This window comes from Pristiophorus japonicus, chromosome 3, assembly GCF_044704955.1.
Source record: "Pristiophorus japonicus isolate sPriJap1 chromosome 3, sPriJap1.hap1, whole genome shotgun sequence".
NCBI classification, from domain to species: Eukaryota; Metazoa; Chordata; class Chondrichthyes; family Pristiophoridae; genus Pristiophorus; species Pristiophorus japonicus.
This window is the reverse complement of record NC_091979.1, coordinates 77,621,679-77,647,314: the sequence shown is the minus strand read 5'-3', so window position 1 is coordinate 77,647,314 and position 25,636 is coordinate 77,621,679. Positions and strand designations below refer to the sequence as shown.

Sequence of the window (25,636 nt, the reverse complement as noted above, 5' to 3'; positions counted from 1 at the left end):
GAGCGGGTAAATGCATGGCAGATGCAGTATAATGTGGATAAATGTGAAGTTATCCACTTTAGGGGCAAAAACACGAAGACAGATTATTATCTGAATGGCGGCAGATTAGGAAAAGGGGAGGTGCAACTGCGTGTCATAGTTCATCAGTCATTGAAAGTTGGCATACAGGTACAGCAGGTGGTGAAGAAGGCAAATGGTATGTTGGCCTTCATAGCTGGGGGATTTGAGTACAGGAGCAGGGAGGTCTTACTGCAGTTGTACAGGGCCTTGGTGAGGCAGAAAACGCGAGTGGGAGTTGTGTACAGACCACCAAACAGTAGCAATGAGGATAGGGACAGCATCAAACAAGAAATTAGGGATGCGTGCAATAAAGGTACAGCAGTTATCGTGGGCGACTTCAATCTACATATTGACTGGGCTAACCAAACTGGTAGCAATGTGGAGGAGGAGGATTTCCTGGAGTGTATTAGGGCTGGTTATCTAGACCAATTGGTCGAGGAACCAACTAGAGGGCTGGTCATCCTAGACTGGGTGATGTTGTAATGAGAAAGGACTAATTAACAACCTTGTTGTGCGAGGTCCCTTGGGGAAGAGTACCATAATATGGTAGAATTCTTTATTAAGATGGAGAGTGACACAGTTAATTCAGAGACTGGGGTCCTGAACTTGGGGAAAGGTAACTTTGATGGTATGAGACGTGAATTGGCTAGAATAGACTGGCGAGTGGTACTTAGAGTTGACGGTGGATAGACAATGACAAACATTTAAAGATCACATGGATGAACTTCAACAACTGTACATCCCTGACTGAAGTAAGAATAAAACGGGGAAGGTGGCTCAACCGTGGCTAACAAGGGAAATTAAGGATAATGTTAAATCCAAGGAAGAGGCATATAAATTGGCCAGAAAAAGCAGCAAACCTGAGGACTGGGAGAATTTTGTAATACAGCAGAGGAGGACAAAGGGTTTAATTAGGAGGGGAAAAAGAGAGTATGAAAGGAAGCTTGCTGGGAACATAAAAACTGACTGCAAAAGCTTCTCTTGATATGTGAAGAGAAAAAGATTAGTGAAGACAAACATAGGTCCCTTGCAGTCAGATTCAGGTGAATTTATAACGGGGAACAGAGAAATGGCGGACCAGTTAAACAAATACTTTGGTTCTGTTTTCATGAAGGAAGACACAAATAGCCTTCCGGAAATACTAGGGGACCGAGGGTCTAGTGAGAAAGAAGAACTGAAGGATATCCTTATAAAGCGGGAAATTGTGTTAGGGAAATTGATAGGATTGAAGCCCAATAAATCCCCAGGGCCTGATAGTCTGCATCCCAGAGTACTTAAGGAAGTGGCCCGAGAAATAGTGGATGCATTGGTGATCATTTTCCAACAGTCTATCAACTCTGGATCAGTTCCTATGGACTCGAGGGTAGCTAATGTAACACTACTGTTTAAAAAAGGAGGGAGAGAAAACGGCGAATTATATACCGGTTAGCCTGACATCAGTAATGGGGAAAATGTTGGAATCAATTATTAAAAAGATGAAATTGCAGCGCATTTGGAATGCAGTGACAGGATCGGTCCAAGTCAGCATGGATTAATGAAAGGGAAATCATGCTTAACAAATCTTCTGGAATTTTTTGAGGATGTAACTAGTAGAGTGGACAAGGGAGAACCAGTGGATGTGGTGTATTTGGACTTTCAAAATGCTTTTGACAAGGTCCCACACAAGAGATTGGTGTGCAAAATTAAAGCACATGGTATTGGGGGTAATGTATTGATGTGGATAGAGAACTGGTTGGCAGACAGGAAGCAGAGAGTCGGAATAAACGGATCCTTTTCAGAATGGCAAGCAATGACTAGTGGGTGCCGCAGGGCTCAGTGCTGGGACCCTAGCTCTTTCATTAATGATTTAGATGAAGGAATTGAGTGTAATATCTCCAAGTTTGCAGATGACACTAAACTGGGTGGTGGTGTGAGGAGGACGCTAAAAGGCTGCAGGGTAACTTGGACAGGTTAGGTGAGTGGGCAAATGCATGGCAGATGCAGTATAATGTGGATAAATGTGAGGTTATCCACTTTGGGGGCAAAAACACGAAGGCAGAATATTATCTGAATGGCGGCAGATTAGGAAAGGGGTAGATGCAACGAAACCTGGGTATCGTGGTTCATCAGTCATTGAAAGTTGGCATGCAGGTACAGCAGGCGGTGAAGAAAGCAAATGGTATGTTGGCCTTCATAGCTCGGGGATTTGAGTACAGGAGCAGGGAGGTCTACAGTTGTACAGGGCCTTGGTGAGGCCTCACCTGGAATATTGTGTTCAGTTTTGGTCTCCTATTCTGAGGAAGGACGTTATTGCTATTGAGGGAGTGCAGCGAAGGTTCACCAGACTGATTCTCGGGATGGCGGGACTGACATATGAGGAGAGACTGGATCAACTGGGCCTTTATACACTTGAGTTTAGAAGGATGAGAGGGGATATCATAGAAACATATAAGATTCTGATGGGACTGGACAGGTTAGATGCGGGAAGAATGTTCCCGATGTTGGGGAAGTCCTGAACCAGGGGGACACAGTCTTAGGATGAGGAGTAGGCCATTTAGGACTGAGATGAGGAGAAATTTCTTCACTCAGAGAGTTGTTAACCTGTGGAATTCCCTACCGCAGAGAGTTGTTGATGCCAGTTCATTGGATATATTCAAGAGAGAGTTAGATATGGCCTTTACGACTAAAGGGATCAAGGGGTATGGAAAGAAAGCAGGAAAGGGATACTGAGGGAATGATCAGCCATGATCTTATTGAATGGTGGTGCAGGCTCAAGGGGCCAAATGGCCTACTCTTGCACCTATTTTCTATGTTTCTAAACTTCTAAAAGGCAAGTGACAAGTTTCACATAAAAGGCTAGTTAAACTCAAAGCTATGTTTGGATGGTAAATCTATGGACAGAAAAAAAATGAGCAACCCTTGTACTCCATGTTGTTGAAACTGACCGTAGAATCTTAGTAGGCTTGATGCTCAACATGTCCAATCAATGCAGAATAGCTATCAATAAAGCCAATATAATGTTGAACTAGAGTCAAAACAGCAGAATTTTGGGTAAAATTGGTATGCTTTGTAACCATTGATCAGGTGCAAATCAGGCACAAAGCAAAGCAAACCAAATTAACAGTGGGATGGACTGTGACACGGGTGCATGTTAGATGTAAATACATAGTGTCTGAATCGTCATCTTGGATTAGTCATGTGACTCATCAGGTGATTCTTGTGTTCCCTCTCAATGTGTGGTCTGGTAAAGAAGCAGCCTGTTGCTTCTCCTGAATTGCTGAGTTTCCTGGTTATTTTATATATTTAAATATAAGATTGATATTCTTTATAACAAATCACAGCAGTGGTAGTGATTGTTTAAAGCAACTTTCACTATTTTAATGGACATCTTGGTAGCTGGCACGGGTTTTAAAGTTACTGAAGTGTGTACATGATGGCATCGGGAGGTGGTCTATCACCGCCTCGGGCTCTCGAAATCCATAGCGGAAAAGATTCGAGTGAGCCTGGAAGCGTTATGCCCTGGCGCTGGAGCAAAGCCAGAATTGGTGCAGGTGTCAACGCTTCTCACAGTAATAGGGGAAGAAGCACGTAACGTGTACTGGGCCATGGATGGAGACAGAGACAGAAATGGTGCTGGAGAAATTTGCTCAGTACTGCCAACCGTGCAAGAATGTTCCTTTTGAGAGATATACATTCAACAGGAGGACACAAGATGCTGGCGAAACGTAGGGCCAGTATTGTACAGTGCTGCGAAAACTCGCCAAAGAGTACGAGTTCAACTCTATAACACCGGAAGAGATACTCAGAGACTGCCATGTGTTTGGGATTGCAGATGCGAGGGTGCAGGAGAGACGGCCTCGAGAGGCTAATCTAACCTTGGCAAAGACAGATAAGATTTGTCATATGGCTGCAAGCATGATGCTGCAACTCAAAGTCATTGGGGAGTTAAAGGGACAGAATGCGAGTGCGGTACATAAAGTCAAGGAAACTCTCATGGACGACAGAGGCAAGCTTCAGCATAACACTAAAGATTCCACAAAGTCTCATGAGTGCTGGAACTGCGGGAAGAACGACGAGTTCCACAAGAGAAAGCACGACTATATGGGCTTCCTGGGCATGGACATCATTAAGTACAATGACAATGATGAAATTAACAGAACACCATCCACTGGAGTAATGGTATACACGATCAATGTCTACAAGCCACTAACTAAGGAGTGTTTATTACTGAAACATCCTCGGGTATTCAGTGATGGAGTACAACAGGTTGACATGCAGCAGAGCCTGGTCTCCAGTCGTCTTGGATCCCCTTACCACTGGACCAAGACCTTGCTCCGTCAAGCCCGTGTGGTGGCTGGTGTGCAAAGGCCACCCCATGTTAAAAGAATTCACGCATAGGCATCTTCCACCATTTAAAATGAGTTCATCGGTCACCTAAGTACTCATTTTTATTGTGGACTGATACCAGACTGATTCCTGGGATGGCAGGTCTGTCGTATGAGGAGAGATTGGGTCGACTGGGCCTGTAGTCACTGGAGTTTAGAAGAATGAGAGGGGATCTCAGGATACGGAGTAGGAAATTTAGGACCGAGATGAGGAGAAATGTTTTCACTCAGAGGGTGGTGATCCTGTGGAATTCTCCACTACAGAAGGCTGTGGAGGCCAAGTCACTGAATACATTTAAGGAGATAGATAGATTTCTAGATATAAAAGGGATCAAAAGGTATCGGGGAAAAGCTGGAATATGGTGTTGAGATAGAGGATCAGCCATGATCATATTGAACGGCAGTGCAGACTCGAAGGGCCGAATGGCCTACTACTGCTCCTGTTTTCTATGTTTCTATGGAAGCAAGTCATCCTCAACCCCGAGGGACTGCCCATGATGATGAGGACAGATTGAGGGAGAATACTCAAAGGTTCTCAACAAGGCAGAGATCCAGTTTAATATGTCCCACATTGTGCACCAGTGGCTTTAAGGGAGCTGGAGGAAACCCTCAATGGTCTGGTCAGACAGGAAATCTTCACTCCTGTTAAAATGCCGACCTCATGGATTAGTTCGATGGTAGTCATACCTAAGAAGAATGGCACACTATGCATCTGCTTAGATCCTAAAGACTTAAATAAGGCTATCAAACCAGAACATTATCCTTTACCAACGATTGAAGATGTAGCTATGTGTCTACATGGTGTTAGAAGTCTTCATGATTCTCAACGTCCAAAATGGGTTTTGGCATGTGAGTCTCGATGAACAGTCATCATATTTTACAACCTTCCACATTCCTTTATGACAATATCGCTGGAAGTGTAAGCCATTTGGGATCAGCTCAATGCCAGGCATTTTCCAATGAAAAATGAATGAGCTAAGGGAAGGACTACAAAAGACTGAAGCCATTGCAGATGATTTTGTGATGGTTGGTTTTGGAGAAACACAAGTAGCAGCAGTTCAAAACTATGATAAATACCTAGAAGCTTTCTTACATCGATGCAGTGATCATGGTGTGGAAACAAAGATAAAATGAAACTTTGTATGCAAGACGTTCCCTTTATTGGATGTGTTGCTATGGGAAGAGGACTGTGTGTGGATCCAGCCAAAGTTAATGTGGTTTTGGAGATGTCGTCACTGACTGATGTAGCAGAGTGCCAGCGACTACTTGGACTTGGTCAATATCCGAGTAAGTTTCTCCCGCATCTGTCAGACATAACAAAACTGCTCAAAGATTTAACACAGAAAGACGCAGAGTGGTTCTTGGGTGAATCGCAAGAATTGGTGCTGCACTGACTTAAAGTAGCGGGCACCAGCACGCCAGTATTATAATCTCAAGGAAAAGGTCACTTTACAATGTGTCGCATCTCACTTTGAATTTAGAACAGCAATGACGCAGAATGGACAACCAGTCGCGTATGTATCAAGGGCATTGACAGCAGTAGAGACGAGATACGCACAGATTGGAAAAGAACTTCTTGCGATCATGTTCACCTCTGATAAATTTGAAGCCTACTTCTATGGCCAAAACGTGGTGAATATTGAAAGTGATCACCATCTGTTAGAATCAATAGTTCTCAAGTCACTAAACAAAACACCTAAGAGACTTCAAAGAATGCTGTTAAGACTCCAAAAATATTGTCTGAAAGTATCTTATAAAAAAAAGAGTCCTAGCAGATACACTGAGCAGAGCATACCTGCCAGAAGTTAACACCTGAGACTTTATACGTGAACTGGAAGAAATTGATTATCGCGATTCACTTCCAGTTGGTGACTCATGATGGCAACAACTTAATCATGTTATAGCGGATGATGCATTTCAGAAGCAACTGCAGGTTATTATTCAGCAAGGCTGTCCTGGGATCAAGTCAGATGTGCCTGAATGCCGCCACCCATACTCTGACTTTCAAGATGAACTAACTCTCCAAGGAGATTTGATATTCAAGGGACAGCAACTCATAGTGCAGCTGTATTGCGAATAGAGTTGATGTCATTAGTTCATTCCACACACGTTGGCATAGAAGGTTGTATCCATAGATTCTGTGACAGCCTCTAATGGTCCAGGATGTCAAATTGTGAAATCTGTTTGGCTCATAGGAGTGCTTCATGGAACGAATGTAGTAGAGATGGTGACTAGGCCTTGCTTGAAGGTTGCGGCTGACTTTTGAGAGTTGCATGGCCAGACCTTGCTCATGGTGTGTGACTACTTCAGTAAATTTATCGAAGTAGCCAGCTTCACTTCAGTTACTACTCGCAGTGTTCTGAGAGAACTTCAGGAGATGTTTGAAAGATTTGGGATACCAGACATCCATGTACTGGATAATGGTCTGCAATTGCATCAGCTGAATCTGCAGTGTTTGCCAAGAGATGGGGATTGAGACACATGACATCATCACCTCATTACCCGCAGTCCAATGAGAATGCCTTCAAGACCGTGAAACGACTCTTCACAAAGTGCAAGGAGTCTGGACAATCTGAGTCTTTAACTCTATTAGATTGGTGCAACACACCAAGTGAAGATGTGGGAACAAACTCTGCACAGAGACTTATGGGTTGTAGGTGCAAGACATTACTTCCAATAGCAGGATATTCAACTGAGGAAGACACTAGTGCATTTGTTGGCATGATACAACACCAACAGTAATACTATGACAGGAAGGCTAAGCCATTTCAAGAATTACACCCAGACGATACAGTGCAGATGAAACTCCCTGACCAGTGTACTTGGAGTACAGGAACAGGCACACGTGTGTTGCGTCCGAGAAGTTACGATGTGCAAGTGGGAGACTGAGGACTTTTTGGAAAGGAGGAGACCAAGAGGTGATTTTACAGAAGTATATGATAGTTAGAGGATCAGAACATACAAGTCCAGAATATTACTTTACATTCAATTGTGAAAATAGGGCAAGTTCATTAGTTTTATTAGTTGAAACTAATAAAAAGTAAATTTGGAACTGAAATCAGCAAATGTTTTCTCATAGTGATCAACACAGAATGGAATTTCAGGCAGCCTAGCGGAGACAAAACCATGGGATAATTTAAGAAACAATTGGATGGTACAATAGGGGTGGTGGTGGGGAAGGGGCTGTAGGATCTTTCTGATGGACACATTAAGATTGGCCAAATGACTTTTATTGGTAATAATCTTGTCATCCTGTGTGTATATATATATATTAAAAACACAGAACACAGGTCTCACAAGAAAAAATACCCTTCATCAATCATTTTTGGCAGCTGCATGACTCTGCTTTGCAGATTTATAAGAACATAAGAAATAGGAACAGGAGTTGGCCATTTGGTCCGCTTGAGCCTGCTGCGCCATTCAATAAGATCATGGCTGATCTGATCATGGATTCAGCTCCACTTTCCTGCCCACTCCCCATAACCCTTTACTCCCTTACCGCTCAAAGATCGGTCTATCTCCGCCTTAAATATATTCAATGACCCAGCCTTCACAGCTCTCTGGGGCAGAGAATTCTACAGATTTACAACCCTCAGAAATTTCTCATCTCAGTTTTAAATGGGCAGCCCCTTATTCTAAGACTATGTTCCCTAGTTTTAGTTTCCCCTATGAGTGGAAATATCCTCTCCGTATCCACCTTGTCGAGCCCCCTCATTATCTTATGTTTCAATAAGATCACCTCTCATTCTTCTGAACTCCAATGAGTATAGGCCCAACCTATCTTCATAAGTCAACTCCCTCAGTGCCGGAATCAACCTCGTGAACCTTCTCTGAACAAACTCCAATGCAAGTATATCCTTCCTTAAATACGGAGACCAAAACTGTACGCAATGTGTGCAACGTAGCGCTGGAAGGAAGAAATTATCTTTTTCGTATAACTATTAATTATTTGTCATTCAAAGTAGAAGGGATTTTTATTGCAGTCAAATAAAATGGATGGTTTTCATGGAAAACCTGTCCCACAAATATGTACTTACCACAACTATTTAAACTGTATGGAATATAGTCTGTAGCATATTTTTTATATATACATACATATACATATCAAACTATGCATTCCCCCATCCCCATCGAACAAAATCCTTTGTTTATATTATAGTTATGCAATAATCATACTATTTTAATTTATCTCCCTAGATCATTTGTTCTGTAACAGCTCACAATCCCATCGGCACTAATCATTTAATGGTAAGATCATGACATTTACTGGTGTAGATTTGAAGTTATTAAACAACTATAACACGTGCATCACTGGGTCCGTAGAGTTTTTGGTGATTGACAAGTGCAGTCAATCAAGACTACTGCCTGAGGAATAGTTCTTTAAATTGGGAGAAGACAATTATTTTAGACCTGAAACTTCCTTTTCTCATGGGTAAATAGGTATATTTTACATTTTATGGAGTCATTTGTATAGGTTATGTGCACTTCACAGATGGATTAGAAAAAGTTTTATCAGTTATCACTTTAGTATTATTTCTATACATTATAATTGGCCAGTTCTCTTGTTATTGGTAACAAAATTAGGTTTAACAAACTCACCCACAGCAGAATTGTGCGCAACTGCCATTTTTTGATTTGCATTCATTAAAATTGTTAAAATCAGAAAGTATTTTTTATTTGGATAAAGAAAAAGTTTGTGTGCGTTTTCCTGTTTTCTGAACCTTGTTTCTTTTAAAAACGGACACATCTTAGTAATTTACATATACCTGATGCAAATTAACAAAAGGCATCTGGAAATGATAGCAAAATTGACTTGAGCAATCTATGGCATCAGGAACAAAACCGGTTATTCCTTATTTCTAAGCTGGTGGTACTGCAATAAATCTGCTGCAATTTATAATAATGCAATATCACAAGTAACTGGATACATTTATAAATGAGATAATATTTGAAAGTTTAATTTAAACTGAAGAACTTAGATAGCTACTTGAATTTCTTCTGCTAATGCAATGCTAAGATTAAGATTTTATTGTTAGAAGGAAGACGTTTATACTTTGTATTTTGTATATACTTATCACATCCCTAAAAATTCCAAAAGTGCTTTGCATATAATAAATCAAATTATGCAGTTACTGTTGTTACAAGAGCAAATATAGGTTAATTATGCATGTACAGTTATTGTAATAGTAAATCTATATAGGTCTTACTATCAAAATAACAAAGTTACTGATTACATGTCTCCAGTGTGTTGTCTAGTAGAACACAGAGCATGCATTCAGAGTGAAAATGGCACAGCAAAACTGTAGCAGGGTACATAAAGTCTTCATTGTTTCAGTGGTGAGATCTAGTTGATGGATGATATTGAATTCTGACATATCAGGCAGGTTTATCTGTAATTGGTTTGTGGGAAGTATGCTTTGATCAAACTGAAAGAATGTACATGTCATGCTGTGCTTAAAGTTAAGCAGTCCTTGGCAATTTGTAAGTCTGGAAGCATTGGAAGTGGTAAGGTTTTAAATTATGTCTTTCTTACAGAAACTGTTATTTCAAAAATGAGTTACACCTTTCCCACAGATACTATTGAGGCACCAATGCTAATACTGGGGTTAACTAGTGTGATTTATGGAATGCTGGAATGATTACAGTACAAGTGAGGTAATGGCTGCTCGAGACAGTGCTTTATATGTTACTAAATTGATTTGCAGTGGTCTATTTTCTACTAATTTATAGACAGTTTCAAATCTATTTTGCAATAAACATGCCATTTTCATTTCAGATCACTGTGAGTAGGTTTCCATATGCAGACTGGAACCAATTCTGATGACTTCAAGTATTTGACATGACCTTTTGAAGTGGGCCTACATAGCACACAAATACTAAATCAATCTATTTTTAGACAATGTCAAAAAAGAGCAGATTTACAAGATTGATCTTACTGTGCTCCTAACCTTTAAATACAAATCTTTTTTTTAAAAAACTCCCAGTTTGTACGAAGCACAAGCTTAGTAGCACTTCTTATTTCTCAGTTTAAAGTATATTCTAATCTTCCTATGCAGACACAAAAACACTCACCCACTGGCCAGCACTTTGAAATGCTTGGTGGTATCATACTGTAGGAAAATAACATTTATCACCGATCACATATCACTGACACAGTAAATGTTATGGCTTCTTAATTTTCAACAATACTGTATTAAATTGTTTGAGTTTTTGTCTTCATTGAATAAAAATGAATCCACTGAAAGAATTGTGGAGCCAACAGTAGACAACAAACTGGCTTATCAGTTTTTATGTTCGGTGCAAACTTCACATCAGACTAAATATTTATGCCTTCAGTTATTCTAACCCCAGTCTCAGGAACTTTTCTTGGCTTGAGATTTTTTTAACCCACTCAAAACTTTAGTAAAAATTGCTGACATGTTCACTTACTGCTTCAACAATAGTGTTTTTTTTAAACATTCCATGCATAATTATTAAGGGCACAAAATACAATACTGCTTGAAAATGGCAATTCCTTCTTCAGGATTGATGGCAGGTGACCAGCATCTACAATATGCACAAAGTCTCACAAGGCTGCAATGCGGTAAGATTTTCTACTGCCTCCTTTTTTTTTTAAAGCAGTCTATATTATTTGTATTAAATAAGTATACTTCATGTGAAATAAAAAGGCTGGATTTTAAGGAGGCGGGCGGTTTTGGGGAGAGTGGAGGGTTGGGGGAGGCCTCAGAGGTAATTGGAAAACCCAGGTGGCCGGCTCTTAGCTTTAATATCATCGGTGGTGCAGGGGAAGGAGAGGCCTGGGGGGGGGGGGGGGGGGGGGAAAGTGATCAGAGACCTCGTGTGGCGGGGGAAGAGAAAGGCCTGGTGGGGGGGTGATAGGAGACCGCATGAGGGGGAGGGGGCTGTGATCGGAGATCGCGAGTAGGGCCGGGGGTGGGGGCGGAGGTCTCCGATTGTGGGGGGTGGGTTAGGGAGGGGGCCCTAGATCCAGAGGTAGGTTTAAAGGCACTTTCCTCCTGGATCCAGCAGTCCCCACCTTGCTGTAACAGCCCGGTTTTACGAAGTGTGTAAAGCCCGTCCACATGCATTTAAAAAAAAATGGAGGTTAAAAAAGAGGTTTCCGGCCTCATTGTAATATTTAAATTGGTGTCCCGCCTCCTGGGAGCGGGTTGGCAGCCTGACTCCGTTAAAACCAGAAGTGGACGGGTTGGAGGTGGGTTCAGGTTGGGAATAAGTTTAACAATTTAACTACCCCCAATCCCCCAACCCATCCATTTTTTTAGGTTATAATTCCCTCAGACGTGTCTGAAGATAAATTCCAGAGGAGGTAGTTTATTGCAGAAGGGACACATTTTCAACATTAATTACACTAGGTGATGTGAAAAAAAGTGTTTAAAAACCTCGTGTCTTATTGGAGATATTTGTAGTTTTATTAATCTTTTTCCTGAGTTTTATGAAAGGAACAAAAAAAAAATCATCCAACAGTTCATACATAACTTAAGCTGGCGAGGGCTTGAGAAACTGCGAAACAGGTCCAAACCTGGTCCTCCCTGCCATTTTCTTGCCATCAATGAAAATAAGTTAAATTTAGCCTTTTCTCAAAACTTAACGAGTTACGCCATTCAGTATATCCATGTCCTTTTGTAAATACAAGGGTCAATTTTCCCAAATGCCTGCTGGGAATACCCATTCCCCAAGGTGCAAAGTGCAAAAGCCTGCCAAAAGGGTTGGAGATCTGGTGAACTAGATCTCTATCCCCCTTGACAATACTCTAGGATTGCTGGAGCTTCATCTTTTGGGCAAAGAAAGACCAACGTATTAATGTAAATGAGGCAGAATGGGATGCTTTTGGCCTCACCAGTGATGATCACTTTGTCAATGACCAGTTCCTTGTGCTTGCTGCTTTCAATACTGTAAAAAGGGGCGATGTGAACTGAGCTCCTAAATATCAGTTTTCAGCAGTTAAGACTCTGAAATCCCCTGTCTACCCCAGTCAGCAAGCCAGCCACTCTGATAAGATATTTTTGTTTTAAATTCAATAATGGGAATTGCATGAATGTGCAAAATATTGTATGCTCTTAGTTTTAATGGCATGTTTACTACTTTTGCACACAAAGAAAATCTCCTGTATATATTGAATTTGGCTTGTAACAAATGCAACGAGAGTTGAAGTAAATGGAAAATACCTTAGCATTACCCAGTTCGCACACCAGCTGTTTGGTCCATTTTTCCTCACTTGTTAGTTTTAGAAGCTAGTACATTTTCTGTCCCTTTCCTGATGAGCTAAAGTTGATACATTTTTTGCTTAGGTTTCCCCGTTTCTCTGTAGTATGGGCTGGGTCTCAGTTGTGCCTCTCTTTGGGTTGTTGACTTTCAGCTCCACGCTTAGGATGTACCACATGGAATTCTACATGGGGTGAGCTGTGCTAATATGGCACACAGCTTTCACTTTCTGTACCATTCTGAACTATGGGTAAAACCAATCACCAATAAATGAAAATACAAATCTTCAATAATGACTCACGGCCCATAGGTAATGAGGCAACTTCAAAATACGGAAAAACCATGACAGACTTCAACAGCTGGAATAATGAATAATATTTTGTGCTTATACTTTTTCCTTCCCACATCTCGTAAGCTGGATAAATAATTTATTCTAGACTGGTTGGCTATTTCATTGCTCATGGATGGAGATATCCCAGAAGTGAAAATCAAAATAGACAACTTGCGTGCATGAAACACTTAACAGTAAACAACATGCAGTGTTCCATAGATAATTTGAAAACTCTGGAGGTTCTACAAGGAGTCACAAACACATAGAATAAAACGATTTCTCATGTTATGTTTCATTTAGGCAACGGACCATAACTTGCACCTGTACCACATGTGAATCACTGGTCTTCGAAACAGCTGCTATAATGCTCAGTCACAAGTGACAGCCTTTAAACAAAGACAGTAGTACAGGTATAACAATTATTCAGAGTGTAATTACAGTACTGATGTGCATCACTGCTGTAAGTGATATGCCATTTTGTCTATAATATTGCATGCCCAATTATATATTTATAGGATCTGTTTTAGGCAAAGAGATAAAAACCATATTGCAACTATTGGATATCCCATTCAGAATGCATTTTAACCAACAAATGCAATTGCAGAGGTCACTGCTTTTGGTGCTTGAATGCATCAGATTTTTCCCCAGTTCTAGCCCCATATGTGTACTAACGTGTTAACTAAGTACATTTACTTGGAGGGCAAGATTACTTTGCTGTTTAATGCATTGGATGTTGGAAAGATTTCTAGTTTATTTAATTTTAATTTCTTTAAGGTTTCCACAAAGAATCATTCAAAAGTTTTAAAAGATAAAACATCTTTGTCACCTTTTGTAGCCATATCCATGCAACCCAACAAAGTGGCAGAACTATGTTTGATTTACTCCTGCTGGCTCGGCTATTTTTTTTTAAAGAATTCTGTCAGCCACCAGATGGACGACTACAGTAACAAATCATTAACCTCAGGGGAGGGTCACATGAACAAAAAATAACTCCAGTTTTGACAATTATAGATCAGAGCTCCTTGAACAAGACTATCCTAACCTCATTTTTATGTGTGTGTGTGTTGTGTGTTGTGGGGGCGGCGGAGTTTGAGAAGAAAAGCAGGTCTGCGTTACAAATCAAGGAATCCCACTTCAATTTTGCAGGAGATTGGCATTTTCTACGGTTTGAAATGCATCTAAGCAGCTAATGCCACTAAGCTTTTTCTAGGGGAAGATGTTCAGAAGGAATATAGCTACTTTAGAAAACCAAACTGTTAAACCTGATACCCGTATTAACCCAATGGCATTGTTAGCAGTTCTGAAAAAGCCTCCAGCCTTTCAAATTTAAAAGATTTAGTTTAGTGATTAAGATGATTTTAAGTTTGACTTGTATAATATTTTGCTGCATTAGAAACATGTTTTTGAAGATACTGTGAACAATGTTTTATAGAGTACAATGGGTAGGATTGTAAATGAATCAAACAAAACTCCACCATTGCTGGCTTCAGTTACACCTCCATTATTCAAGTCTGCTTGCTTTTTAGGTGCATTTTCTGTGGCTCCCAGCAATGCATAGACATTTTTCAATCATATTTTATCCATTCATACTAATTCCCACAACCCTCAATCCATCCCTAACCAGAAATCTTTTTGAAGGATTCAACATGAAACAAACTGTTTTTGCAGGGAATCTTTCTAAATGTCCACCACTTTATCACGAAGGAAGAATTACCATTTTAACTGATCCTAGACATGATAAATTCTTGGAATGCCATCTAATTCTCAAATCATAATCAGGTTAATCAGCTTCCATAAACGTACACTATCTGTACTTCCTAGCACTTAAAAAAAAGCGCCATTTGTAACCCTACTCAGTGAAACATTAAGTAATTTAGTTCTTTTTCCTACTCTCTCTCTTAGGCAGTCCCTCGGAGTTAAGGATGACTTGCTTCCACACTAAAAATTAGTTCTCAGGTGACTGATGAGTCCGATGCGGGACCTAGTCTCTGTCACAGGTGGGCAGACGGTGGTTGAGGGGACGTTGGTTAAAGGGACGGGTGAGTGGGGTGCTTGGGTTGTGGTGCGCTCCTTCCGCTGTTTGCGCTTGCTCCCAGGGAAGAGACTCGAGGTGTTCGGCACCTTCCTGGATGCTTCTCCTCCACTTTGAGCGGGCTTGGGCCAGGGATTCCCAGGTGTCGGTGGGGATGTTGCATTTTTTCCAAGGAGGCTTTGAGGGTGTCCTTGAAGCGTTTTCTCTGCCCACCTGGGGCTCGCTTTCCTTGTCAGAGCTCCGAGTAGAGCACTTGTTTTGGGAGTCTTGTATTGGGCATGCAGATGATGTGGCCCTTCCATCGGAGCTGATCGAGCATGGTCAGTGCTTCGATGCTGGGGATGTTGGCCTGAGCGAGAACACTGACGTGACTACATTCCAAAAGTACTTCATTGGTTGTAAAGCGCTTTGAGATGCCTGGTGCTTGTGAAAGGCGCTATATAAATCCAAGTCTGTCTTTCTTTTTTAAATGAAAATCCTCAACTACTGGAACTGCCCTCTCCACTGTATATACGCCCCTTTGAAGGCAAGATTCCAAAAACTGCATAAAATAGACAATTTTCTACAAAATGCTAAATTTAGGCTTGTGTGCCAGCTGCTAACTATTGGCAGTGTGAGCTAACTGCCTCAAATTTTCCATGATCAGCTCACTTGACTAATTAATCATAGTTGCCTGTGCAACGAGCCAGCCTGATGGGTTGGTTGCAGAAAATCTGACCAGCAGGTCAAATGTTAAGTTCACACATCCATTCGAGGCAAATAACTTAAACAAACATTGTTTCAGCCTTTATAAATTTTCAAGATGACTTCCAACTCATGGGTCAGCGTTTGCAACACCTTGGGGGAAATGAGTGCCAGAAATAAAAAGTAAAACCCTAACAGACACAGAAATCCACCTCAAGGATATGACACAAAGGTATAGCACCTGCCCAACTGTCCGACAGCAGACAAAATAAATGTGTAGTTGCATGACCCAAGAATGAGTTTCCCTGTTGGAATTTCAGAGCACCCTTCCCAAAGGATAGCTGTGCACCAAATCCTGCAGCAGATGGTAACCAGGCTCAACCCTCAGTACACTACCTGTAGGACCTGGGAATAGGCACACCAAGAAATCTGGCAAGGCGGTACTAAGCACTCGGCTGTGCCAAACCCTCACACAAACTTATAGCTCTTTCATTGCATCCTATGCATACCCATATCTCAGTAGGGTACAACTAACTTTTAAGATGCAACGTACAATAGAACGTTTTGCTACATTACACTTTCAATAGTATAACAGCTCAAATCATTGCAAAACAACTTAACTGCATAAATGAATAATTACTTACTGAAACCTGACTTGGGATACAGATATACTCAACATCCAGTATATTGACTCTTTTTCTGTTTGCACAGCAAGATGACACATCAACGGGTCCAATCCCATTCTACAGAAATGCATTACAGATGAAGCGAGGGTGCTGGACACATTTGCCGATACACCCATGCAGCTGTATACCCGCACACTTGGCTAACAGCAGGTGTGTAACTCATCTCAGCGGGCCAGCCCTCCCAACACCTCCTCGTTCTTAAACTTCCTAAAGGAGAAGAGGAATTCCTCTTGTCCATCCTACCAGCATACATCGTTCTTCAGTGGAAGGTAAAAAAATATAAACACGCAAAAACTAGGCACAAAATAGCCAGAAAACGACACACTGAACTAAATGCAACAAAAGGAAACCAAAAAGCCAATGAAAGTAATACCTCATACTCAATCCCAAAATCCCAATACAGCCAAACATAGCTTTAAGAGAAACATAATTTGGCACTGGCCTTCAGTGTCATCTTGCTTGGAATACAAAAAACAGAAAATGAAAGGACAGGAAATCCTGGCCCATTTTATATTTTCCCTTTGAGGTCTACATAAGAAATAGGAACAAGAGTAGGCCATACGGCCCTCGAGCCTGCTCCGCCATTCAATAAAATCATGGCTGTTCTGATCATGGACTCAGCCCCACCTCCTTGCCTGCTCCTCATAACCCCTTATCGTTTAAGAAATTGTCTATTTCTGACTTAAATGTATTCAATGTACCAGAAAAATAAGCCTCTTAAATTACCAGTGCAGCAACGGCAAAAAATACCAGGCAGGGCAGTGATTTTCCGACCTCCCTGCACCAGTGTCACATGTGCCACCGGTATATAGCAAGGGAAAATCTCACCTAATATTTCAAGTGTGCACACTTAGATCTCAATCCTTGATTCAGAGGGATTGAGTAGCTTTTAAACAAAGTACTTTTTTGGCTTTACTGATGCAGACATCATCACATGCAGGTTTCATGTTTTCAATGCGCATTAAGTTTCTATTATCAATATCAAGATCCACCTACCATTCCTTAGCTAATTCGCTTAAAGATAGCTAGCTCAGTTTCCCTACGGGCGGGTTAGGTTAAAACTACTCTCATGAGGTCTAGAATCACATGACAGACAGGTGCTAGAAAGCTGCTGGTACCATGATGTCATACTGCAGCGAGGTCAGTGCGTCAAGAAAGGGGTAAGGGAAGAGGAGAAAAAAAAAAAACTGGCATACCTTTTCTCTTTCTCCCCCTCCCTCACTGGAATATATTTAAGCAGCCTTCAACTAGTATTCAGAGGCTGGAGTTGCTGGCAGAAAGCTCAGTCACTCCTTCTGCAAGGCTAAAGTGAGCCATAGAAGAATGTATATGATATAGTAGAACACTGAACTAGAGCTGAAAGCATGTTGTTGAAGAGGTCGAACAGAGCTCAAATGCTTGTAACCCTATGTTTTGAGGTATTTTATAATCAAAACAATCAGACACAAATGAGTAATAGTTAAAGCCCTGGTGCAATTTTATTTTTACCAGGTTTACAGTAAGTCCAGTATTCAATCTACAAATATTGACGAGCATTAGTAAGCGATATGAACTGCCAAGTATAAAAATTAATCACAAATGTAGCTACCTTTAAGGCAGTTGGTTTTATTTAGGCATTGTCTCATCTGAATGTATTGTGAGGAAACAAATTAGCTCAACGAGTCATCAGTGCTTTTTTTCTACAGTTGTAAACTAAAATTTCGGCCTTCCTTACAGGTCAAATTTATTTCATGCCATGTTTTTCTTTCAGCTCTTGAACTTTTGAGACATACATCTTCATTGCCTCTTCTTTACTTGTTCCTATTAAAGAAGTTAGTCAATACATTTTTAAAAAGCTGTTCTTTAATCAATCAGAGTCTAAATTTAAACAAATTTACTTATAAGTAGGTTTTCATTTATAAATTAAAACACTCAATTTAAATATACAATTGTGCAAAATAAATGTTAAAACTCCAATTAACTGGATTATAAAAAGTACAAATTAAAATTAAAGAGCTCCATTAAGCTCAATCAAAAGTCAAAATCTTTACACAAGAATCCATATTTTTGATTGCCAGTAAATGACAAAAAAAATAATGCACATCTCCACACAGAATGGACCAAAGCATTTCTGGTACCTTCTTGAACTTAGTATCTCAGTTTAAACTATGAACACCAAGTTATAAGTTCGCTGCCCCTTGTAATGAGCGGTGCTGTGACAATGGTAGGCCACATGGGATCAGCTAACAAATTACAATAGACACTAATGCAAGAATTTTTAAACTATAATTTTACATTTGCAGTGCATAGTTAATTATACACACACAGTCTCAAATATTACTAGTTGCTCTTGAGAAGTCATTGTAACAATGTTCCAAAGAATATTTATAGTCAGAAGCCAAGCCAGATTTCAGAGGAGTTAGGAACCAGACGTTATTAGTTTAGGGATGTATGATTGAGAGCAGCAACTTATTAGATGATAATTAACAATGAGTAGCAGCATTTCAAGAGAACTTGCTGTATTTGATACACAGCAATATTGATGGACCGCTTCAAACCCATATCATTTACTGTACATTAGATAGTTATTATGTTGGGCAATTAGCAGCTTTCATTTTTGTAGATTTTATAAGTAAACAAATTTATTGAGGGTTTGTGCACAAACCTTTACGCCCATTCCATGCATCCCACTTGGCCTTTCCTTTCAGATCAAGCATACCAGGACGATCTGAGAAAATAAAAGATAAGTTAGATAAAAGATGATCAGCACTTCCACAATAATTGACATTAGCGCTGAGCTTGATGACTAACAAACCTGTATTCACATCTCCAACAACTGCCTGTTTGTACAGGCCGTAGATACACAACATGTCTTCATCAGATGGTTGAGATTTGAGATTTTTTACTTCTTGTGCTGCCTTTTCAAAATCACTCTAAAACAGAAAGAATGAGACTTCAGATTACAACTATCCTAAGAATATGGGCAACGGTCACAATCCTGTGTGCATTGTGTAGGTTCCATAATGCAGCTCCCCACTAGTTAAACTCAGGGTCCTTGTCTGAAGGGAACAAATACAAACAGGCAATATTTGTATAGCAAGTCTGTACTACAATGACTACACTTACAGCAAGTGTATTATAGTCCATGTCATTTACCTAGAGACCAATAACAAGCCTTATGAAAGTTAGCATGTAGGTACAGCAAGTAATTAGGAAGGCAAATGGAATGTTGGCCTTTATTGAAAGGGAGATGGAGTATAAAAGTAGGGAAGTCCTGCTACAACTGTACAGAGCGTTGGAGAGACTACACCTGGAGTACTGCTTGCAGTTTTGGGCTCATTATATACCTGCATTGGAGGCAGTTCAGAGAAGGTTCACGATGTTGATTCCTGAGACGAAGGGGTTGTCTTGTGAAGAAAGGTTGAACAGGTTGAGCCTATACTCATTGGAGCTTAGAAGAATGAGGGGTGAGCTGTGGAGGCTGGGTCACTGAATATATTTAAGGTGGAGATAGACAGATTTTTAAACGATAAGGGAGTCACAGAAATGGAGTTAAGGCCAAGATCAGATCAGCCATGATCTTGTTGAATGGCAGAGAAGGCTCGAGGGGCCAAATGGCCGACTCCTGCTATTTCTTATGCTCTTCTGTGTCTAGTCATTCCTTTCTCCGTATTTGTCTGTAAACAGACTCCTAACATTGTTTGAGCAAACTCAGTTCTGAGTCTTTAAATCTGACCATCTGTGCCAGAAACAGGCATATCTAAGGCCAATTACAGGGATATAAATCCCCTTTTCTGAAATATATAGCATGTCATTTAGTAGCTTGGTGCCTTTCATCCCTTTGGCTGATATTTGAGAAATATACTTTCAATTACCATTTTTTGCTCTTTCATGTACCCTTCCTCATAGTGGATGATTGAAGCCCCAACTGGATATAAATGGCAATTCATCCACAATATTCAGTTGACAATGAGGCTAACTAAATGAGGTAAAATTAGAGGATTTAATGAAAAAAAATTGGCTTCAGTACTCCTTTGGAGTTTGGCTCCAGTGAGCTGCAGACAATACAAGCTTCGAATTAGATTGTGATGTGGGTTTGAGACATGCTTTGAGACGTCTACAAAGCAATTTAGCTTGTGATTAAACTGAAAACAGTCATTTGTTAAAGGTCATGTATCTTGTAATGCATTACATTTTACACTTGCTGACAGTAATGTGCATGATGACTCCAGCTCTTGTTAAAACTTTCATCTTGCCACTGATGGAGGAGACATTGGCCCAACTAACTTTTCATTCCATAGAAACTTACAATTCCTACCCCGCAATCTCAGTATTCAACTGTTTCTTGAATGACTCCAGAGTATTTTCCCCTACCCTGAAGGCCATTCCAGGTATTAATCAGTTAAAAACTACTTCTGGACATTTGCCCATAATTTTAATTTTACCAATTTGTATCACCATGTCCAGCAGTATTGGCAAAATGGAAACAGTGCTCAAGATTAACCTTTTCTATTCCACTTAGCATGCTCTTTACCTCTATAAAAGGTCCCATCATATACACCACATTTTCTAATTATCCCTCATCAGCCTAGTCACCCTTCTCTGAAATGCTTTGAGCTTGGATGGCTGTCATGTGACTCAGTGATAGAACTGAATGCAGCATCCCCAGTGTAGCTTGGCCAGAGATAGACAGTTAATGACATAAGGGTTTGATAGTAAGGTCAGTCATGGGTTGATTCAGAACCACTGGAACATCTAAGGACATTTTAATAGAATACAGTGAAGTACAAGTTACAAGTCTAGACACATGTCATATATACACTACAATTAACATGTACAGTTGATGAATTTTTCCTTTTATGTGCAAGATTGGTGTATTTTGGCTTAATGTCAAACATCTGAGAGATTTTGAATAAATTGACGAGGAACTCTAGGTCACTGGGTGGAATATCTGGTAAGAACAGCTGTTAAAAGCTGCCACTTGCACTCTTAAAGCTGGCCTGTATATTGCTGAGGAAGAAGCTTTTTTTATTGAGACTGACCATGACAACAATCAAGGTAAAAGGCAATCCTCTTCTTGTGAAGACGCAGCTTTGAAGGTCTTGCTCCATGAGAAGCTTCAAGGATGCTTCTCTATGGAATCAGGTGCAGCCTGATAAAGTCGAATGTATGCAATGCTTGGAGGTAGAGGAACAAGTGGATGCTGTGTCTCACACTCAAAATGTGGCAGATGAGGAAAAAATGTCAGCACCCAGAATTATCAAAGGTATTATACTTGCCCACTTTTGCTGCATGTTCATCTGATAAATGGCAATAATTAGTTCTCACGGTGCAGCAACAGGGCAACATGCACAGCACTCGGGCAGCTGTTCATGTGGTTGGCAAATACACACACATGCCCACATTGCTATAAAGGCACACCTAATCACTGGTACAAAAAAAAACACAGATTTGCAAGAGAGTCAAACATGAACCAACATAGGCTGCCGATTCATGGACTTGCATAAGGTGGCCATTAGCAACAGTCTCAGTTGTTTCAAATTCCAACGTATGTCCCTTTAGCATAATTTACAGGAGAAGGCCATACATAACAGGCATGAGCAGCTGCAAATCAATCTGCACCCATGAACTCCCTTGGAGGAGAGGACCTTCCAAGGTCTGAGGACAGAGGCAATAAAAGGAAAAGTGGTTAGAGCGAAGCGCAGGGCTAGTACCATCTTTTTTCACTTTCCAGCAGCATAACACACAATATCTCATCATACAAGCTGTTTGAATTGGTAGAATTGCAAGATGTTTTCTAGTTAATCTTTTATGTGCCTATGAGGCTGCTGGCTGGAGATGTACCTCCAGTTCTCCTTCAGGTCCGAAATCTATTAATCTGGACTTCATAGGGCCTGCCAATAAAGAATTGATGTTTTGTAAAGTAATTTGGGAGTGTGTCAAGAAGCCGGTAAAATTCAAGTTTCCCCTCATCGTGCTGCATTGATTGATTATCCATTCCATACCTCAGAATTTTTAAGGTTTTACAATTAGTACTCCAAAATAATTACACCAGATCAAACAGGTTTGCATAACTGTATGGACGTATTAATATCAGTGTTACAAATTCAGGCCTGCGTGCTAAGCAGGCCAAGTGATTCAGGTTTTGGGCTCGAGTTCTGGCCACATCACTGGAGCAGTAATGGCCTTAACCTTTGCAACTCGACATCTAGTTGGGCAAAGCCACCAAATTGGGACCTGCCATAGATACTCTCTCAGGTTCAGTCACTACCATAAGTGGTTTGTGAATCTGACTTTTATGGGAGTTGACTCTCACTTTCTTAGATCTACTTGCATGATAGTGGGACATGGAATGGCAACAATGAAGCTTCCTTGTAACAGGAATCAGATATTCAGGTCTTTTGCATTTCTATTTCTTCCATTGCTGCAAAGGTGGAGCAATTCAACATAAGATGAGGTAAACCAAAGCTTGGTTAGAATCATTAAGCTGCTTTATTCTGGTGATGTACAGAGCAACAGTTATGATCAGGTTCCCTTAGCTCAATAAGTAAAACTTGTAGGACTTTGAAAATAAGGACAAGAATTTTGAAATTGAGGTGTTGCTTAACTGGAAGCCAATGTAGGTGAGCGAGCAAAAGGGTGATGGGTGAGCGAGACTTGGTGCAAGTTAGGACACGGGCAGCCAAGTTTTGGATCATCTCTAGTTTAGAGGGTAGAATGTGGGAGGCCAGCCAGGAGTGCGTTGGAATAGTCAAGTCTAGAGGTGACAAGGACATGGATGAGGGCTTCAGCTGCTGATGAGCTGAGGCAAGGGAGGAGATGGGTGATATTACGGAGGTGAAAATAGACGGTCTTAGTCGATAACCTGACTCAATGGGTGTGAAGTATAGACAAGCCACCGAGTTGCTTATTATTTAGAGTCAATGAGGAAATATTATGGGTAGCTCATTAGCATCTTACGTAGAGCCACCTTCCTTAAATCCAGTAGGGCCTCCAACACTTCACCAAAGGCAGTCCATATCTAGGCCACTTTTATTCCAACAGCACAACTTCCCCTTTAATAGCAAGCTTCTGCCTCACTGGATTTTACAAATATGTTACACATTGTCATGTACCAATAGTCTAATTAAATTTGGAGACTGTGGCCACCCTGAGCCACCAGTGGAAGCAAACCTGGGCCAAGTCAACTCAACCGTATTTATGGAAAAATTGGGGCTCAGATATCAAATTCCTGGCTGTGCAATTTCCTTCGCTCGATTTCAGTGATAATCCAGCATTAAAGGGGCATAACACAAAGACAGCTTATTTCTACTGTATAATAGAAACTTGGAGGGAAGTCTTGAGTAACTGCATTATTACAGACCATCACTTAGAATTAATTACTTTTTTGATCTTTAGAATGTGGGCCATTATAGGCTGCACTGTCATTCATTGACAGTTTATGATGCTACAAGTGAAATTTTCAACAGTGCTATTTGTTTAGGTGAGGGGACCGGTAGACTTTGGTATCGGACCATTGATCAATGTCCACAGCTGTGCAGCATCACTGATCTTTCTACAATCATTTTACATAAAAGCATTCTTTTTTAAATATCTTTAGGGCCTCAATACAGCTTTAAGTTGTTTGTGGTGTAATAACATCACTTACAACAGATCTTTTTACATTACAATTATTATTTTCAATTATGAAATCCGCGTACTGGGATTCATTCATTCATAGAAAAACTACATTTCTGGGTAACCCTCGTATTGCTTTTCGCCCCATTCTGCAGTGTGCACACACTGCCAGTGGGGTCTTGAAGACGCGATTTTGCATCAAACGACGGCAATCACGCACTGCAGCCCTGTGGAACAGAAAGCGGAATGGCAACCTCCGTTCCCCGTACATATCCCGGGGGCTAACTTCGCACTTATTTTGAGTAGCATAACGCGGCTGTCATAGAGTTAAAGGTGGTCTCGGGTTTTGAATGCAGGAAACCGCTCTTCTTCCCCCCCCCCCCCCCTTTGCGGACCCAACCAGAGGTTCCCTCGCCGCTGTGTGCAGGGGAGCCTCGGCTGACCACACCCAGCCCCACACAATGCGAGCGTGCTCCCTGAGCCAGCCCAGCAAGCCGCCCTCGCCAGTCCCGGGCAATGCAAAGCCTGAAGCTCTGAAGCTCGGTGCAAGGACTGCGGCTCCACTCCCCCTCACCGGCTCGCAGCAGCGTAGCGGGGCAGTTCAATACCCCCTGGCAGCGTGAGGCCGACACATGCGGCTGATTCCAGCTGCAAAACCCATCTACGATTTTTAAATATTTGTTTACATCAATCCGTGATTTTAATGCAAATTCAGATCGCCGTGCAATAAACGCGCCGTGCCTAGATAACCCTTCCTAGCGCGGGTCATTGCAACCAGCCCGTTACCTGTGCCATTGCTGCCCTTCTGTGTGTGAGCACTCCACCCGTACTGTCCCTTTCGCTGCGCTCGGAGACTTCGCCGCGCCTGAGACGATCACAGCGTGTCCTCTGATTGGTGCGCACCGACCTTCTCTGGCCGCCGCCTCTTCCGCGCCGGATTGTTTCGCAAGCGCTGGCCGCGGTGCTCGAGGAGCGTGGCGGAGCAACGTTGATAGCGAGCCAATAAAGACCACAAGGGAGACATTGTTCAGTGGCTGATCCATATTCCTCCTCCTCTGCAGTCGCCAACTACGATGCACGCATCCGGAAGTAAATGATTGCAAAAAGCCATTTTTAGTGTAATCAGCAGAGGCAATTCACCATACTGTCCATTCCTATCATTCAAATGATATTTGAACACATAAAAAAAAACACTAACGATTTATACTGCACCATTTTGACAGATATGCGCCTGTCAAGCCCCGCCCCCATGTCGCGTTTGTCAAGCTGGGGTAAGGCACTTTGGCTGGAGGAGGAATGTACTTGGACTGGAGTATGGCACTTCAGCTGGGGAAGGGCTGTACTTGGACTGGGGTAAGGCACTTTGGCTGGCCCTTGCTGTCTTCTGGGGAGCTCTGTCACTTCAGGAAGTCAAAGTGGATCGAGTTACGATTTGCAAAGTCAGCTAGACCTTGGGATGGGCGGTTCCAGTGAAACTTTAGAGTGTGACTTATCCTCCAAGGAGACCAATCATAGGCAAAAGGTGGAGCATGGCGGCCATGTTTGCAGTACAAATAAGCGCATCCAAAAAAAACTAACAACAAAAACAGTGGTTGTCCTCGATCTAAAGACAAGTGTTATTTCAGTAATGGGTGCTTGTTGTTCATCTAAATGAAAGAAA

General features: G+C 41.3%; 2 protein-coding genes across 2 annotated transcripts in view; one reads left to right on the top strand and one right to left on the bottom strand.

Annotated features, from left to right (window-relative positions):
- Positions 1 to 17,833: 17,833 nt before the first annotated feature.
- Positions 17,834 to 24,870, bottom strand: dbi (diazepam binding inhibitor (GABA receptor modulator, acyl-CoA binding protein)). Its single transcript, XM_070875467.1, has 4 exons — positions 24,763 to 24,870; positions 19,175 to 19,292; positions 19,025 to 19,087; positions 17,834 to 18,180 (listed from the first exon to the last, which is right to left on the bottom strand). Exons 1-4 carry the CDS (start codon positions 24,769 to 24,771, stop codon positions 18,104 to 18,106), a joined length of 267 nt encoding a protein of 88 aa, XP_070731568.1. The 5' UTR covers positions 24,772 to 24,870; the 3' UTR covers positions 17,834 to 18,103.
- A 369-nt stretch (positions 24,871 to 25,239) lies between these two features.
- Positions 25,240 to 25,636, top strand: part of c3h2orf76 (chromosome 3 C2orf76 homolog) — a 36,180-nt gene continuing 35,783 nt past the window's right edge. Inside the window, exon 1 of the mRNA XM_070875464.1 lies at positions 25,240 to 25,329. The gene's annotated coding sequence lies outside the window, so the exon portion shown is untranslated. The remainder of the gene's footprint in view (positions 25,330 to 25,636) is intronic.